At 35.3% G+C, this 17,065-nt stretch overlaps 1 protein-coding gene across 8 annotated transcripts in view; it reads right to left on the reverse strand.

Annotated features, from left to right (window-relative positions):
- Positions 1-510: 510 nt before the first annotated feature.
- Positions 511-17,065, reverse strand: part of ZC3H13 (zinc finger CCCH-type containing 13) — a 93,991-nt gene continuing 77,436 nt past the window's right edge. For 6 of the 8 annotated variants that reach the window (XM_037986714.2, XM_007960338.3, XM_037986712.2 and 3 more), the window contains 7 exons: positions 16,933-17,036; positions 15,314-16,537; positions 14,073-14,597; positions 11,859-12,011; positions 10,421-10,621; positions 6,085-6,248; positions 511-3,888 (listed from right to left, as the gene is read on the reverse strand). In XM_037986714.2, the coding sequence (XP_037842642.2) occupies positions 3,718-3,888; positions 6,085-6,248; positions 10,421-10,621; positions 11,859-12,011; positions 14,073-14,597; positions 15,314-16,537; positions 16,933-17,036 (2,542 nt within the window). In that variant the 3' untranslated portion in view covers positions 511-3,717. The remainder of the gene's footprint in view (positions 3,889-6,084; positions 6,249-10,420; positions 10,622-11,858; positions 12,012-14,072; positions 14,598-15,313; positions 16,538-16,932; positions 17,037-17,065) is intronic. The other 2 variants (XM_007960341.3, XM_037986715.2) reach the window with 1 other exon arrangement.

Genomic DNA, 17,065 nt, shown 5'->3' on the forward strand with positions numbered 1-17,065 from the left:
TAGTACCCAACTCCCAATGGCTACACTTATTTCTCATCTCTGCCATTTGGTTTTTTCTTTATTGCAATCACTGCAATTTACATTTTATTCATGTCCATTTACTTCCCGTTTTTACCTAAGCTACTCCAATTGTACTTCTATCACAGTATAACCAGGTGGTGGCTATTGGTTGTAATCCGAACACTCTGGGAGACTGAGATGGAAGGATTGTCTGAGGCCAGAAGTTCAGGATCACCTGGGCAACATAGCAAGACCACTGCTCCCCCCTATCCCCCCGCTATTTTTTGTAACTTGAGACAGGGTATCATTCTGTTGTCTAGGCTAGAATGGAGTGGCGCCATCACAGTTCGCTGCAGCCTCAACCTCTTGGGCTCAAGCAATTCTCCTGCTTCAGCCTCCCCGAATAGCTAAGACTACAGGCATGTGCCACCAAACTTGGCTAATTTTTGTATTTTTTGCACAGATGGTATCCCACTTTGTTGCCCAGGCTGGTTTTGAACTCTTGGGCTCAAGCAATCCTCCCGGCCTTGGCCTACCAAAGTGTTTTTTTTGTTTTTTAATTTTTTTTTTTTTTAATTAGCCAGTTATGATGATGCACACCTGTAGTCCCAGCTACTCGGGAGGCTGAGGTGGGAGGATCCCTTGAGCCCTGGAGTTGGAAGCTGCAGTGAGTTATGATCCCACCACTGCACTCCAGCCTGGGGGTCAGAGAAAGACCCTGCCTCTGAAAAAAAAAAAAAAGAAGGGCTGGGCATGGTGGCTCATGCCTGTAATCCCAGCACTTTGGGAGGCCAAGGAGGGAGGATGGCTTCGAGGCCAGGAGTTTGAGACCAGCCTAGGCGAGACCCCATCTCTATAAAAATAATTTAGAAAAGAAAAAAATCTGAAAGAAGCAGCTCAATAAAGTTGAGAAATTATGTTTACAGATGCATGTAGAAAGTTATTTAATACAAATATTTCACCATTTAAACTTGGATTCTCCAGAGTGTCATTCAAAATACTCAAATGTAAAGATCAACAAAATTAATGAATAAACAAAGTTTACTGGAGATTATTAAAGAAAAATGATAAAATAAGGCAAGTCCTAGATCAGATTTAAATAAAATATTTAGAAAGAAGGCTATATAATTTTAGCTAGGAAAATCAGTAAAAGGGAATATCCTTAAAAGTGGGAGGGGTGCATATAACCTTTTAAAATAGCAAGTTGAGGTGTAAAAGCATCATCAACAATAGTATGTATCTTAATCTTTACACAATTGGACAGTGAGGAGTAAAGTGGGATACTCTACCAATGCCACATATTTTCAAGTTAGTAAGTCATAAAATCCTAATGCAGTCATGGGTTAGGATGGTGAAGACAATCTGCAATTACTGGTCGGAGTGAAGTGAAGTGACAGGTCAGATTTTTTAGCATATCAAGTTACTACTTAGGTATGCTTACAAAACTTTCTTATATAAAGTTGGGTATTGTTAGTAGACCCTTTACTAAATCGTGAGGACAGCTGCCAAAAAAATCAAACAGCTAATTATGTGTTAACTCTCATTTATTTTGGATTGCAGACATACTCTTGCCCTTTATCTATCTAGACAATTCCTGATTACCAGCAGCTGGAATCCAATTGTGCAATTATGGCAACTGGACAGACTTGAGCCATCAGTTATGAGATAGATGACCTTTTAACTGTACTGGCAAACAATTTATAGACTGGGAGATTGTTTTTTGGGAATACTAGTTTAACTGAGACTTTCATTATGGTCCAAGAGCTTTTATGAGAAATTCAATTAAAAATTTTGCTTTATAAAAATTTTATAGGTATATGTTACTAATACTGAGAATGGCTGAATTAAAAGAAAATGAGACTGAACAGTACATTTCCACTGGAAACATAAAGCTCTAAATGCTGTGAATGAGTGAACAAAGGAATAGTTCTAAATTTTCTTTTGCAACATAACAAAGATTTCAAACTGAAAGACAACATGTATAACTGAATGACAGATTTAACTACATAGTTTTCATTCTATAAATAAATAGCTTGTGAAATATCCCTGAAGTCAGCGGACAAATGGGGAAACCATTATTTTTGTCATATTCTACAATTCTGAGAACTAGGATTATAAATTCTAGGACTTTAAATCTTTGTGCTACAGAGAACAGTATTATTCACTAAAATCAGGAAGTGGCTTCCTAAATAGTATTCATTCTCTGAGGTCATACTTTTTTTTTTTTTTTTTAATTCAAAACTTATAAAGGAAAAGGACACAAGGAAATGAAAAGGACACAAGGAAATTCTGATTAAAGTTTTCTCCTGCTCTGTGTGCAATTATGCATGCTTTCAAAGTCATTTGCAAGTAAGACCATTTCCTTTGGCGGCTATCTTGTATAAATTAACTTTACAACATATGTTTCTTGAACAGAAACTCTGCACCACCGTCATTATGTTACCTATGGAGACAAAACTACTAACACAAGTAATATAGGCTTACAATTATAACAAAAACCTGTGAGAGGGCATGATAAAATTAAATTTTGATTGCCTTCTTTTATTATTATCACTGCTACTGTCTGCTCACAAATTCTGTGGCCAGAGTCCATTTCAAATCCTTCTAAGAGTCCACTTCATGAGTCAAACATATACATACAGAACAAAGCAGGTATACTGTAATTTTGAAAAGTAAATCTGTTTTACATAGTACAGCTGGAGGCAGTTTAATATAATCAAAAGTTATAGCTCTAAAAAATATGACAGTACAATATTAAACCTCAGGTTATGTTAGGTTTGTTAACTCTTGGTTTGCTTTGAGTCATTTTTTTCTTCAAAAGCCACATTCCAAGAAGATGCCTTAAGTATCAACAAGCTACATTTGAAGTACATCAACTCTGTTTAAAGGTATCCAACAATAAGGACACAAGCAGTAAAATATCTGAAGCATAAACATGTAATGTTGATGACTGATGTTTTAGAACATCAGGAATAAGATTAATGAAGAGCAAAGTAAATCTAAAACAAGGAAAGGGAAGTTACATTTATTAAAAATAAAAATAGTACACAATCTCTGATAACAAAAAAAGCATTTAGAGTCAAAAGACATCCAACATACATTGTAACAATGCACACGTATTAATTTAAAAAAAAGACTCATGAAATAATTTTTAAAAAACTTTCAAAAGGAAAAAAATATTTTGGCTTCCTTCTGCTAGAGATTCGCCTACAAACATACCATGTTAGCTAGACCAGCATTCCCTTTCACATGGTCTGTACACATACTCACATACTGTACACATACATGTGCTCACATACTGCACAATGTGAGCAATTACTTTGATGAACACATTGTTTTTGAATACAACTGTTGGTTCTGTATGGATGATCCAGACATAAATCCATGGTTCCATTTCACAAAAATATTCATAGGCTGGAAGAGCAGTGACAACCATTTCCCAAAATCTTCAGTTTTAACAAAAGGCGCAGCATAAACTACTAAATCTAGATGTTTTCACATTATTTTGCATGAGTGTCAAGGACTATGTAAAAATTAACGTAAAATCTTAAGTTAGCCAAAACGAGTGTCTCTAAAGATCAAAATTCTTCGCTCTTTTAGCACGGCTGATAAATTTTCTGCCTTTGTCACTAATGCTTGTCAAACCAAAAAACTTTGCAAAAGAATATGCACTGCTGAAGGAAGACAGTACCAAAAATACCATATTGAACTTCGGTCTTAAGACACACACAGTTCCTGTTGGATACTGGACTGTGAAAGTTTATTATCTTCAGTCTTTTCATTTCCTGGGGCATGGCAAGTAGTCTTCCGCTTAAATAACCGAAGACTCAATCGAAGTAATTCATTGTCTACCATTGGGGCATTCGTGTAAGCCTGTTTTATGGTGCCCTATTTGAAGAAAACAAAAATAAACTTTAAAAAAAGATGTATATTATTAGTTGACAATAGGAAAGATTAACCTCTACCCAAAATATCAAAGTTATAAGAGTATTTCCTTTTGGATATTAAATTAAATCAGCTTTATTGGATTTCAAAGCAAAATCAGAAAATGTGTTTGGGCTCAATGAATCTTTGAAAACAAACTTTTAGAGGGCACCTAGTTTAACCCCTTGCTTAAAGTAGGATCCTCTCAACAATTTCTGACAGGTAATCAACCAGTTTTTACTTCATCATTTCCAATGACAAAACAAAAAACACACTGCACATTCTGTTGTTGAATGGCACTATTTCTTCCATGTGATGAAATGAAAGCCCTTCTATGGTGCTACACTGTAATTCAATCTTACCTCTACTTGACAATCCTTGCGTTCTACGAAGATAAGTGCCATGAGTTCCTTCCTCACATAGTTTTTCCTTCTGTAAGCCCAACATTCTATTCTATACTCCTTACCAATCTTTCAATGTCCCATAAAAAGTGAGCTCGAGAACTGAATAAATCCTTTAGAAGACAGCTAATCATGCAGTATGCTGAAGAACTACTACCTCCCTTATACTAAAATGTGTATCTATATTATTGTGACTTAAAGTTACATTAGCATTTTTTGGAAAGTTATTGTCACAGAGAAGGGACCAGGGAATGTTACAAAATATGAAACAAAGAAAAGTGCATACTGAAATCAGAGGGCAAAGGGGAATGACTGTAGTGATTCTGTCAAAAGTAATCTTGAACCAGACCTTTAAGTGAGGAAAACTTGATTATATAGTCAAGACGTGTTTTAAAAATCGCCTGTTCCTCATATTTGTTTCCATTTTAATCTTTGGAGATAAACTCATTCTTCTGTTTTTAAAAAATTGAATCCCGCCTACCCACTGCCCTAAATCTGAGTATTTTTCTTTAATGAAACTTCTCTTTAGGAAAGTTATATAGTCAAAGATAATTCTGTTTTCCTAACTGCCCCTAAGTAAAAAGCTAGTGAAGTTAACCATTTTATCATTACTCTAAACTTTCTAAGCAAAGAATCACACCGACTCTCTTTTTGTCATCCAGGTTGAGTATTCCTCAACTTAAATGCTTTGGACCAGAAATGTTTCAGATTTTGAAATTCTTTTGAATTCTGGAATATTTGTATTACATTTATGTACCCAGTTGAGCATCCCTATCTAAGAATCCAAAATCTGAAATGCTCCAAAGAGCATTTCCTTTGAAGGTCATGTTGATCCTCAGAAAGTTTCAGATTAGGGATACTCAGTCTGTACTACCTATGCCCACTCATCCACTACCCCAAATACAAATCCCAGTTTCTTTTGTTTTTTTTTGAGGCGGAGTCTCGCTCTGTTGCCAGGCTGGAGTGCAGTGGCGTGATCTCGGCTCACTGCAAGCTCTGCCTCCCGGGTTCACGCCATTCTCCTGCCTCAGCCTCCCAAGTAGCTGTGACTACAGGCACCCGCCACCATGTCCGGCTAATTTTTTGTATTTTTAGTGGAGACAGGGTTTCACCGTGTTAGCCAGGATGGTCTTGATCTCCTGATCTCGTGATCTGCCTGCCTTGGCCTCCCAAAGTGCTGGGATTACAGGCGTGAGTCACTGCGCCCGGCCAAAAATCCCAGTTTCTTAGCTTCAAAGAGTCTAAAATGTTTTCATCTTGGGTTTACCAGATTTCATTAACAGATCTCTTCCAAATCTAATTTCTATTTCTTTTACTTCTCAATCTCTTTATTCCTCTCAAATACTTATATAGGGTCACTTTACTTCCCTTTCTTCCAACTTTGTACATTCTCATAAATACTACTCTCATAAATATCCTCACCGCTCTTAAGAAATTTTTTTCCTTGAGTTTCAATTTAAATAAATTTTTGTAATATGTTTGCTTGTTGAAAACTTTTCACAAAAAACGTTTAACAGAAATAGAATATCTTAAATTTTCTTTATTAAAACAAATATTCATTAATATTATTGAAGTAAAATAAAGTGTATTATACTTTTTAATGGCATGCTTCCTTTTACATGTGTAAAAGATTAGGAAACCAAACTCATAAAAACATAGGATTGCAATCTCAATTTAAAACAACCAAATGAAAAATAAAACCACCAAATGAAAAATTCGCACTATTCACTTTGTATTTTTTCCAAGGAAATAACAGTACCTTCTCATTTTTAACAAGCTGCTTTCGAATTGCAGAATCCCGTCTGAAGCATAACGCCTTACAACATGGCCCAAGATTACTAAGAAGACTTGCTCTTTCTTCTTTTCGTAGTAATGCGGCCATATTGAGAGCCCCCAATTCATGTTCAAAGAGATTGTCTGCGTCTTTCAAAAAAAAAAACATGCATTAAGTTTTACTAAAATAGAAAAGGGTTACCCACTACTTAACTGAATATTCTACAAATTCTATACTTTATTAAAGTTAGCAACATTGGTGAAAATTATTTCATATTAAAGGCAATATATTCTCTGTGAAGCACCTTCAATATGTAGTTATGTTGGTAGTCTCAAACAAGAATAAATATTCTGATAGCCACTTTAAATTTACTTAAAATATAAGAAAAGCAGACTGTATGTAGATCTCGAGGTAGAGCCCAGGGAATTTTTTTTTTTATTTTTAAAAATTTATTTATTTATTTATTTATTTTTTGAGACAAAGTATCTCTCTGTTGCCCAGGCTGGAGTACAATGGCACAATCTTGGCTCACTGAAACCTCCACCTCCTGGGTTCAAGCGATTCTCCTGCCTCAGCTTCCCGAGTAGCTGGGATTACAGGCATACACCACCACGCCTGGCTAATTTTTTTTTTTTATTTTTAGTGAGATGGGGTTTTACCATATTGGCCAGGCTGGTCTTGAACTCCTGACCTCAAGTGATCTGCCTGCCTTGGCCTCCCAAAGTACTGGGATTGCAGGCATGAACCACTGCCCCCAGCACCAGGGAATTTATTTAAAGAATGTTTTTAAAGGATGTTTTAAAGAGACGTTCAAGAATCACTGAACTCTAATTCAGTATACTGCTTACCATCAACTACTATTTAGAGTTCTAGATTTCAAGACTTTATTATAGCAAGATTCAAATGTTATAACAATATTCAAGTCTGTGACCTCTAAAAAAAATAGTTAAGAAAGTGATTAAGTGTTAGTCAGACAACCTACAAATTTTGTCCTAGATTTGGTCACCATAAAAACCTAGGACAATATATTAAATTAAAATTACTTAGTTTTAAGTCACAACATGCAAGGTAGGGGAGAAAACACTGAACATACAAAAAAAAAAAAAAAAAAAAACAAAAAAAGCCAGAAGAAGAATTAAGGAAAGATATAATAAAATATAAAGAGGCTGGGTTAAAAATAGACACAAAGGAAATCAAAATAACAGAACAGGACCAGTCAGTAATCCAAATAAGTAAGAGTTGGCCAAGAGAACGAAAGACAGCAGGTATTGCCTCTATTCATACAACACGATCAAGCAGGTTACTTTTAGAACCCACAAAGAAAAGCAGTAGACACTTGGGTAAAAACAAAAGACACATTTTACTGAGAACAAAATGGAGCTGCATTACATAACTGATTTCAATTTTCTGGGCTGCAAAGTGTAAGTATTGAGATTAGATAATTAACAAGAAACCAGTCTTATGTAATACACCTAGTCAATAGGTATGTAACCTAAGAAAGGTGTAAATAAATAGAAAAGCTCGAAACTAGTTCTCAAACACTGGAGTCTATCAGGATCAGCTGAGGAGCTGTTTTAAAAACATTTCCTAGGCTCTACCACCAGATTTGCAGAATGAGAATCACCATAGTTGGACTAGAATACCTTAAGGGAAAAAAGGGGCAGTTTTTCAGATGATTCAGATATACCAATGTTTGTACCAACCAATGATATAGTCATATATGCACATGACTAAAAACAAAAACGAAAACATTAACTACCATTCCACTACAGATATAATATAAAAGAAATGCACTGAGCCTACACCCTTCCTTGAAAATTGTTCATTAGCACACATTTCTGTTTATTGGGATCCTTATTTTTGGCTTTCAAAATAGTAGATTACAAAACACACACCTGCAAACCTCCTCAGGGAGTATATAACATGGCTAAATTTCTAGTCTCTTCATAGTTGTGAACTGAGCAGCACCAAATTACTCAAGAAACAGACTAAATGCATTCTTAACAGTTTAGCTCAAAAGAACTTAACCAACAGAGAGTAGAAGGTTAATAGAGGCTGGGAAGGGTAGTAGGAGTGGGAAGTTGGGGGGATGGTTAATGGGTCAAAAAAAAAAAAAAAAAGAATGAATAAGACTTAGTATTTGATAATACAACAGGGTGACTATAACACCTTGTTGTAAAAACTGTTATTGTCAATAACAATTTAATTGTACATTTAAAAATAACTAAAAGAGTAACTGGATTGTTTGTAACACAAAGGATAAATGCTTGAGGGAACAAATACTCAATTTTCCATGACATGATTATTAACACATTGCATGGCTGTATCAAAGTATCTCATGTACCCCACAAAGATATACACACCTACTATGTACCCATAAAAATTAAAAATTAAAAATAGAACGTAACCTTAGTGCAATTAGAAAACTTAGACAAAAGCAATTTCAATTTCAGTACACTTGTAAGTTTTCTGCTTTAAGCTTTAGTTGTTTCTTTTAAAAATTATATGTGAAGTATGATTATGTTTTCTTTCATGTTGGTACACTTGAATAGACCAAATGGAATAGAAAAATCATTATCAGTTATTTCATAAATATTTACTGAATACCTACTATGTATGTCAGGCACTTTTCTGGGCAATAGCAGAAAATATAGATAGATAATTAGACCCTGGATACGGCAGCAAATAAGACAAAGTCTTTAATCAAGATTCAGTTCTCTAATACAACCACCATAGCAGCAAAAAATAGAAGAGGTCTGATTGTCAAGCCACATCACCCCACCCTTTACAGTGTATATTTTCATTGTTTAGGTTAAGTCATCATTAAGTAAGGGCCGAACTGTATTTCATGGGTAGCAAAATCAAACCAGATTTTAACTTGAAATGCCACTAGCAAAAGTCACAGAAACAAATATCTTTAGAGGTGGGTAAGATTTCAGGGGTTTTATTCCATCACTTTACAAATTAAATTGAGGCTCACAGGAGTTACTTGCTTAAGGTCACAGAACCAACCAAACAAGACAAACAGAGTAGGGAAAGAACTAAGTCTTGGGTCATTTTTCGGTTAATACACGTTCACAATTATAATTTATATGTATTTTGTACATGTATACTCTAGGTTTACTGGGCTATATTAAAATAAAAAAATTTACTGCCTATGCTAATAGATGAAAGGAAGGGCATGAATTCACAAAACTCGTAACACAATTTTTTTTGATAAAATTTAATACTAACTAAACTTTTACGCCCAGGGACATGACACAAAATGGTTAATGTTGTTGCTTTTACCTTTTACCCTTTTTCCTTCTTTTTACCATCTGCTCGTCCCTCCCCATTAATAAACTATTAGTAAGTTGCAGAATAAACTAAGGTAGGTACTAGATGAGACAGAGACAGCGAAAACCAAAACCAAACAACCCCCACCACTAGAATCCATAAGCTAGATAATCTGGAATAACTGAAAATTGTTGCAGTAAGGTCAAAAATCAATATGGTATTTTCAAAGTAGCAGTTAATATTTATTGGATATTACTATATGCCAGGAACTGTTCTAAGGGTTTTGCCTGTAATAACCAATTTGCTCCTAATGACCATAGGAAGTTGGTGGTATGATTATTCCTGACTTACAGATGATGACACTAACACACAGATGAAGTAATAGCTAGTAAGTGGTGTGCCTACCGAAATCCAGATCATCCAGCCTCACAGACCAAGCTCTTAACCACTTTGTTAAAGACTCAACCTACATACCTGCATTTGGGTAGGTGTCTAGGGGAAAGGGCTGCCAAAATACCCAATTTCTTTAGACATGAAAAATATGTAGTCTTTTTTCCTGGCTCTATTTCATTTAGCCAAGGGCAAACCACTGAGCACTTTGATACTGTAACTTATCGGTTATTTATTTTATTTTATTTTATTTTGAGACAGGGTCTTGCTCTGTCACTTAGGTTGGAGTGTGGTGGCTCAATCATGGCTCACTGCAGCCTCAATTTCCTGGGCTGGAGCATTCCTGCTGCCTCAACCTCCCTAAGCAGCTGTGACTACAGACATGCTACACCACGCCTGGCCTGTTAATAAGTAATTTTAATACAAAAAGTTCATTGTAGTCTTTTTCCAACTTTTCTGTGGGATAACTCTTCTTCTCAAAATAAATTTTAAAGAGAAACTTTGACCATGAGGGTTAAATAATGACTATAAATGATTTCTCAAAAAATAATTTCTATACAGTGTTAAATGCTACATTAGAACAGATCACAATCCTCTTTAGATGGCATCTTAAATGGTTAACAGACAGCATATAGTTAAAGTAAAATGAAACTACCTTTCGGTTTTTCTAGAAGTCTCTGACATGTTTCTTTGACTTTGGCAAAGAGTTCAGAACCTGCCAACTTTTTAGAAATCCCAACTCTTAGCATAACAGCTCCAGGTGTGAATTTTAAAAGTGCAGCCCCAGGCTCTCGTGGTTCTTTTGGATGCTTTGGCATAAGACCAGACCAATCCACATCTATCACATCTAAGGGATCTGTAAAAAGTTAAAAAGTAAGATTTGTTTTACACCAAGAAATAGCAGTCTTGTTATCGACATAGAAATTTATATAAATCAAGGAAAACACAGAAAACATTAAATGAAAAGTACTTTAAACCAAAAATTCCCTATTCTTAAAATAAAAGCCTTCCCATATAATATTCAGAATCTAAGGACTCTGACAAATAAAAAACCTTCCCACCAAAAGAAAACAGGTAACCCACCCAAACGAATAACTCATTTTAACTCTATGGGAGATCCCCAATGAAAGAACTCTATTGACTTCACTCAGATTAGGTCTAATCTTTTGAAACTTGGTACCAGAATCCTTTTAAGGGTTAAATCTAGGAGTACATGTGTTTGCAGTGTGAGTACCCATACATTTTAATTTTTAAAAACAACTATTTCATTATGAAATCTCTTTAAGAGTCAGAGAGTGACTATTATTAACACTGAGAGCAAATAATCCATCCACTGAGAAGGAACAGTTGAAGAAATAATGTTCTACTTAGAAATATCTAATACCAGAAAATAACAAAGATAACAATCATACATACCTTCTACATCAGTAGAAGAAATTGCAAAACATAAGAGCAAATTAAAATAAAAATTTCATATTTTATATAATCAAAGAAAAGATCCTCACTGTGATTTAAAAAAACTGTTAGTAACGATCAGAAGCTAATTGGAATGATTCAAGAGGAATGTTAAGGGATGTTGCTTCATGGCATAATCATTAGAGTGAGTTCTGGTAACACACAAAGTACTGTAAGTCAAAATAATTACCAAATTTAGAAAGTTGATAGAGGTATATAGTGTTCAAATATAATTTCAACTACTGTAAATTTTTGACAGGTTGTTTAAAAAGTTGGCTTATGTCACCACAGTTGTGAAGCTTTGTACCATATACCTACCATGTAGAAAGAACATTGCTAGACAATCAGTATTTGTTTAGATTCCAAGTCATATAATATGATTCTTAAATTCTGGAAAATAAACTTTAGAATTTTGCTATTTTAAATGAGGGCCTTTGTAATTCACAGACAATGCCTACTTAAAAATGAGCAAGCATATAGGCTATAATTTTCATTTTATTGGCCTTTCAACCTTAAGTAAAATATAAAGGGAAAAATTATAAGTGCCCTTGGTCAATTTTTACAGAGTAGAAGGTAAGAATACTCTAATACCATATAACAGGTAACTTTCATGTTTAACCACCTCTGCAAATAGTTACCTGGCATCTTCTCCTCATCCTGTTGGTCTTCCCTCTTTTCTGCATCACCTGCCAGAATTTCATCTAGTTCGTCATCACTGATTGGCTCGTATCCTTCTCCAGCACCAGAGCCTAATGAATGTGTATCATCTAACTTGGACTCGTCATCTCCTGCTAAATAGACAAATTAATTTCAGATCAAAGGCAACGTTAAAGGGAGGGGATGACTAAATCAAACCAAAAGGTAGAGGGTACACACATTATAACAATGCGAAAAACATCTTTTTCATCAGAAAACTACATCTCTGAATTATTCAAATACTTGACAATATCAAAAGAAAACATAAATAAAATTTAATTAGGTAAATTAAATTTTAACAGCAAGAATACAATCTGGACAGCAATTATCAGAACAGGTTATAAGATCACAATTATGACAAATAAAAGCTACTACTAACATACTAATGTTGATTGTGTGTTGTGTTAATTTTTGATAATTTAAAACTATAAAACTCAGACAAATCTAACTTCAAAAGATTTTTTTCAAATTTTCACAATTTATCTAACGTAATTTAAAAACTTGCAAACTTATTTCAAAAATTTACTTGAAGCTTAAATCTTAGTTCATATTATTTAGCTCATTATATAAACTTTACAGCAGTGAGGTAAAAATACAAGAAGTGCCATTAATTCTCTCTCTACATCTCAATTCCTCCTCCCTATCTCAATGATCTTTCACTGACGAACACAATTTTTAGAAGAATGCTTTAATACAATTAAAAATAACTTTGTGAGTACCACTAGTGTATTTTTTTTTTTTAATTTTACCAACTTTTTTCAACCACCTATGCTAAACTTTGTCTCTTGGTGAGTTAGTTGTGAACTTAATCCTAAAATTACAGAATACACTTAATGTTTATAATCACTAGCTAACCATACATTTCACTAAATCTACAATACTAAGTTTCAAAATGTAACCGTATGCTTTATGGGTATGAATTTGCAGCAAATAAAATATAAGAAGTTATGAGACGTTTCTAGTCATTCTAGTGATTTTCCATGTTATTAAATTCTATAGTAATCTCCCCATATCCTCACTAAGTCACTTCTAAGGTAACCAATTTTAGTAACTTTGTCATATAAACATACATCTAAACATAAATGCACATAATAGGATTTTTCATTTTTCAAGGTGATCCAACTCATTTTCCTACTTTGAGTAAAAACTTTACATCACATAGCAAGTGATTCAGTTATACATTTCTATGCTATATTGTCTGTGATCATAACTAGCCAATTATATATTTTAGAGATGAAGGATACTGACTTTAATCACAGAGAGCTATGATAATGATTAATTCAATTATATTCAATTATATCCCAGGGTTGTACCACGCTTCATGATTTGATGCTATTTATACTCAAAATTGAGATGAAAATGTAATATGAAGAGATGAATTTGAAACAGTAAGTGCCTCGAGCAGAGAAGGCTTCATCGAGAAAATAATGTATAAATTGGGACTTGAAGTTTGAATAAGAAAGATGAGATAAAAGAAAAAGGTCTATCAGGCAATGGTATGAGTGGTACAAAGAAGGGCAGAGAATGGAAAGGCACAAGTCAGCTTGTCTAGTAAATGGGGGCTGAAGGGTAAAGAGCAGAAGCATGGAGAGTGAGGTTTCACACAGCTGGGGCTGGCTCTGAGTGGGCCAAAAGGTTGATATAGACTTAGCGTTCCTATTCTAGGACTGGGGAGTACCAGTGGGATTCTAGTCAATCCAACATTAAATACAATTTCAGGTAGTGTTATTGTTTCATATATTTGTTCTAAACTGCCCTAGAAAATAGGGATTCACTAATAATTATCTGAATCCCTCTCTGAACTAAGAAGTCATTTCAATTTTTGTAATCTTATTTTTTTAACATCTAAGAAAAGGATGTGATGGTTATTCTTCAACATCTATACGCATTGCATCTAAACAATCTTTTATTTCATTTAGGTTTATGTGAACCAAATCTGCCTTAATGGTACTAGAGGGGACCACATCAAAATATATATATATATATATGTCTCTATCTTATAGACCTTTTCCTTCTGATATCTACTTCCCCTATAAAAGAATAGAGAATGGAGTCAATGTGCCTATTAGTGGATGCCCTTTCAAAAGAAAATAGTTGTTTCCCATGAAATCTGAACAGAAAACAAGCAGTATCACCGAAAAAGAGGTAGCACTCACCTTCCAGACTCTCAGTTCTCTCGGATTTATTTATGTCTTCAAATCCCTGCACAGATCCCAGATCTTTATCCATTCTCTCTTTATCCAAGGCTACAGAGTCTCGCGAATTGCTTTCTAGATCCCTTTCATGTTCACCTTCCAGTTTTGCTTCACAGCGTTTCACAGACTCTATTTGAGAACTCTCAAAAGTTCTGTCTCTGTCTCTGTCCCTGTCCCTTTCAACAGAATCAGAAATTAGTCTCTCTCTTTCCCTATCCAAGTCTCTCCTTTTGTCTCTTTCTCTCTCTCGTTCTCGTTCTCGCAATCTATCTCGATCCCTGTTGCGTGGCCAATCTTTATCAGCATCTCGGTCCCATTCTCTCTGCCGCGTATCTCTCCTCTCTCTCTCGCGCTCTCTATCGTGTTCATATCGATCTCGCTCTTGAAGCCTGTCTCTGCTATCAAATGACCCAGATCTTGAATGGACCTGTCGATCTGACTCTGGAGAACTTCTTCTTGAACTATGGCTTCTTGAATCCTGGCGATCTAAAATAAATATACCATGTACAAAGAGTTATTAGCACACGATAAAATAGAAACAAAATGCTTCATTTCAGGATCCTTTAAAACATAATTTACCTTTTTCCATATTCTATATAATTTTCTATATTCCATATTATCTCTATATGTCCTATATATTTCTATATTCTACATATATATTTCTCTCTATAAATATCCAAATATATAAGTCATTTTAAGAAAAATTCCTCTCAAAGTTCTAATAAATTTTTAAAAAGTTTCCTTGTCTATTTCCACTGTAACCATAAAACATCTTCCAAGAAGTACATAAAATGATTAGGCATTAATAGAACTAATCACTCCATTATTTGATCTCTTCCTACTCCCCTATCTTATTTTCTGTGGTCAAAAGAGGCAGCCTTGACTGCATGAAGAATAGCAGGAAGGTTGAAATCATAGGCATTGATAAGGGACTTGAACACATAAACCCTTCCACCAAGACATACCACTAAAATCCTGATACTAAACTGATTAACACTCTTGTATGTATTTCTATTATAATGTTGGTATTAATGTGATAACAGGTAACATTTCGATGGGGCAGCTAAGCTTTTCTTTAAAAAGTTCCATAAAATTTAAGGCAACATGTAAAGTAACCAATTTAGCATTACTTTAGAATTAAAATACGTATAAAATATACTAACCTATGAAACAGTGACTAGATCATAATTCAATTTTATTACCTGAGGAAGTACTTCGACTGGGTTCTCCACGCTTTAACTGATCAATCCTAGATTTTCTCTCTCCTGTGATTTCCAGGCTTTTTGTTTTTTCTCTATCTCTTGAGCCACTGTGCAGTACTCTCTTTCGACCACTTTGGTCATCTCCACTTCGATGGGCAGAATCATTGGATGGGGAGCGAAGACGACCAGATGTATGACTACGGTTACTTCGATTGCTCCCAAGGCTGCTGCTCCTCTTTTGATCCACAGGTTTGCGATGTGGTGCATCTTCTATAGTCACATGAGGTGTCTCTACTTTTTCCACTCGTGTTCTGTGGCATTTTCTGTGTGAGTCTTCATTGGTAAAAGTATTATTGGTGGTACTGGTGGGGGTGGCAGAGGTGGAAATGGTGATGGCAGATGTGCTGAAAGAGGTGGCGGCAGCAGCAGTAGTGGAAGCAAGAGTTGCAGGCGCAGTTGTAGCAGTGGCAGTAGCCACAGGCGGTGGAGGAGGAAGAAGAGAAGATAGAGGAGAAGGGGTACTACCAGGAGTAGCGGCGGTGGCACTATGCTCTGCTTCTGTCACCTCTGTACGGTCAGGCACATCCTCATCAGACCAGTCACTGAATGCTGTATCTTCTTTTTTCTGGGAGTCCTCTAGAATACCATTCTTACCATTGCACATTTCAACCAATTCCTCTTTAGTTGTTATAGGGGGAGTCCGTGGGCCTCTTTTCTTCTTACTTTGCTGGGCTGCTTCTTCATCAGAAATATCAGAATCACCTTTGGATTTTTTACGTTTTTTTTCAATGCTCTTCTTTTTCTGTCCTTTTTTTGGTGAGAATACTTGACCATCTTCAGATGTTGTCTCTATGTTACCCCTCTCTATTCCAATATCATCATCTTTCTTTTTCTTAATTGGTTTCTTTTGAATTTTTGCTTTCTTCTTGTTTTCATCATGAGCTCGATCAGATGTCTCTCGATCTTCAGACTGGTGGTGTCCTATAATGTCCTGTGCACGCATTCTTGAGCTTTCCAGGATTTCTGTCTGTTCTCTCTGTTTATCTACAGAAGAAACTTTCTCCTTGAGTTCCTGTTCTTCATAGCGCCTTGAACTCTCTTTCCTTTCTGGTTTACGATCCTCCTCTTTCCATCTACCCTGTCTGTCTTCTGTGAGGTGCGAGGGACTAAGAGAACGAGATTCTTGAGGTCGTACAACTTGGCTCAAGAGTCTGTGCTTTTCATCTATAAAGAAGATAAAAGCAATCACACTCTCACCAGGTTAATAACCACCGCATGGTACAGATAAATTATAATAAGCCAATCTCTCCTTACACCTATAATCCCAGGACTTTGGGAGGCTGAGGCAGGTGGATCACGAGGTCAAGAGATCAAGATCATTTTAAAACTTTTAAAATGACAATAATTTTAGTCAAAATAAAAATATGGCTTTACTATAAACAATAGAAAATGACAGTACTCTAACACATACTTTAGTCACAAAAGGAGATATTTAGAGACAGCAAAGCAAGACAACTTTTTAAAAATCTTAATTCATCAGTTCCTACTAGTATGAAAGGATGGTTTCATGGTTACAAATGAATATGAATATAGAGAGACAGAAAACAGAGTCTGCTTACTTTTTTCATCTCCACTGTTGTAGGCATCACTGTCCGGAGAATGTTCACGCCGGCGCTTCGGGGACTGTCTAGGGCTGGGACTCCCTTCATTTCTATAGCGCTTCCTAAATTGGGCAAGCAAACACAACTTATA

This window comes from Chlorocebus sabaeus, chromosome 3, assembly GCF_047675955.1.
Source record: "Chlorocebus sabaeus isolate Y175 chromosome 3, mChlSab1.0.hap1, whole genome shotgun sequence".
Classification (NCBI taxonomy): Eukaryota; Metazoa; Chordata; class Mammalia; order Primates; family Cercopithecidae; genus Chlorocebus; species Chlorocebus sabaeus.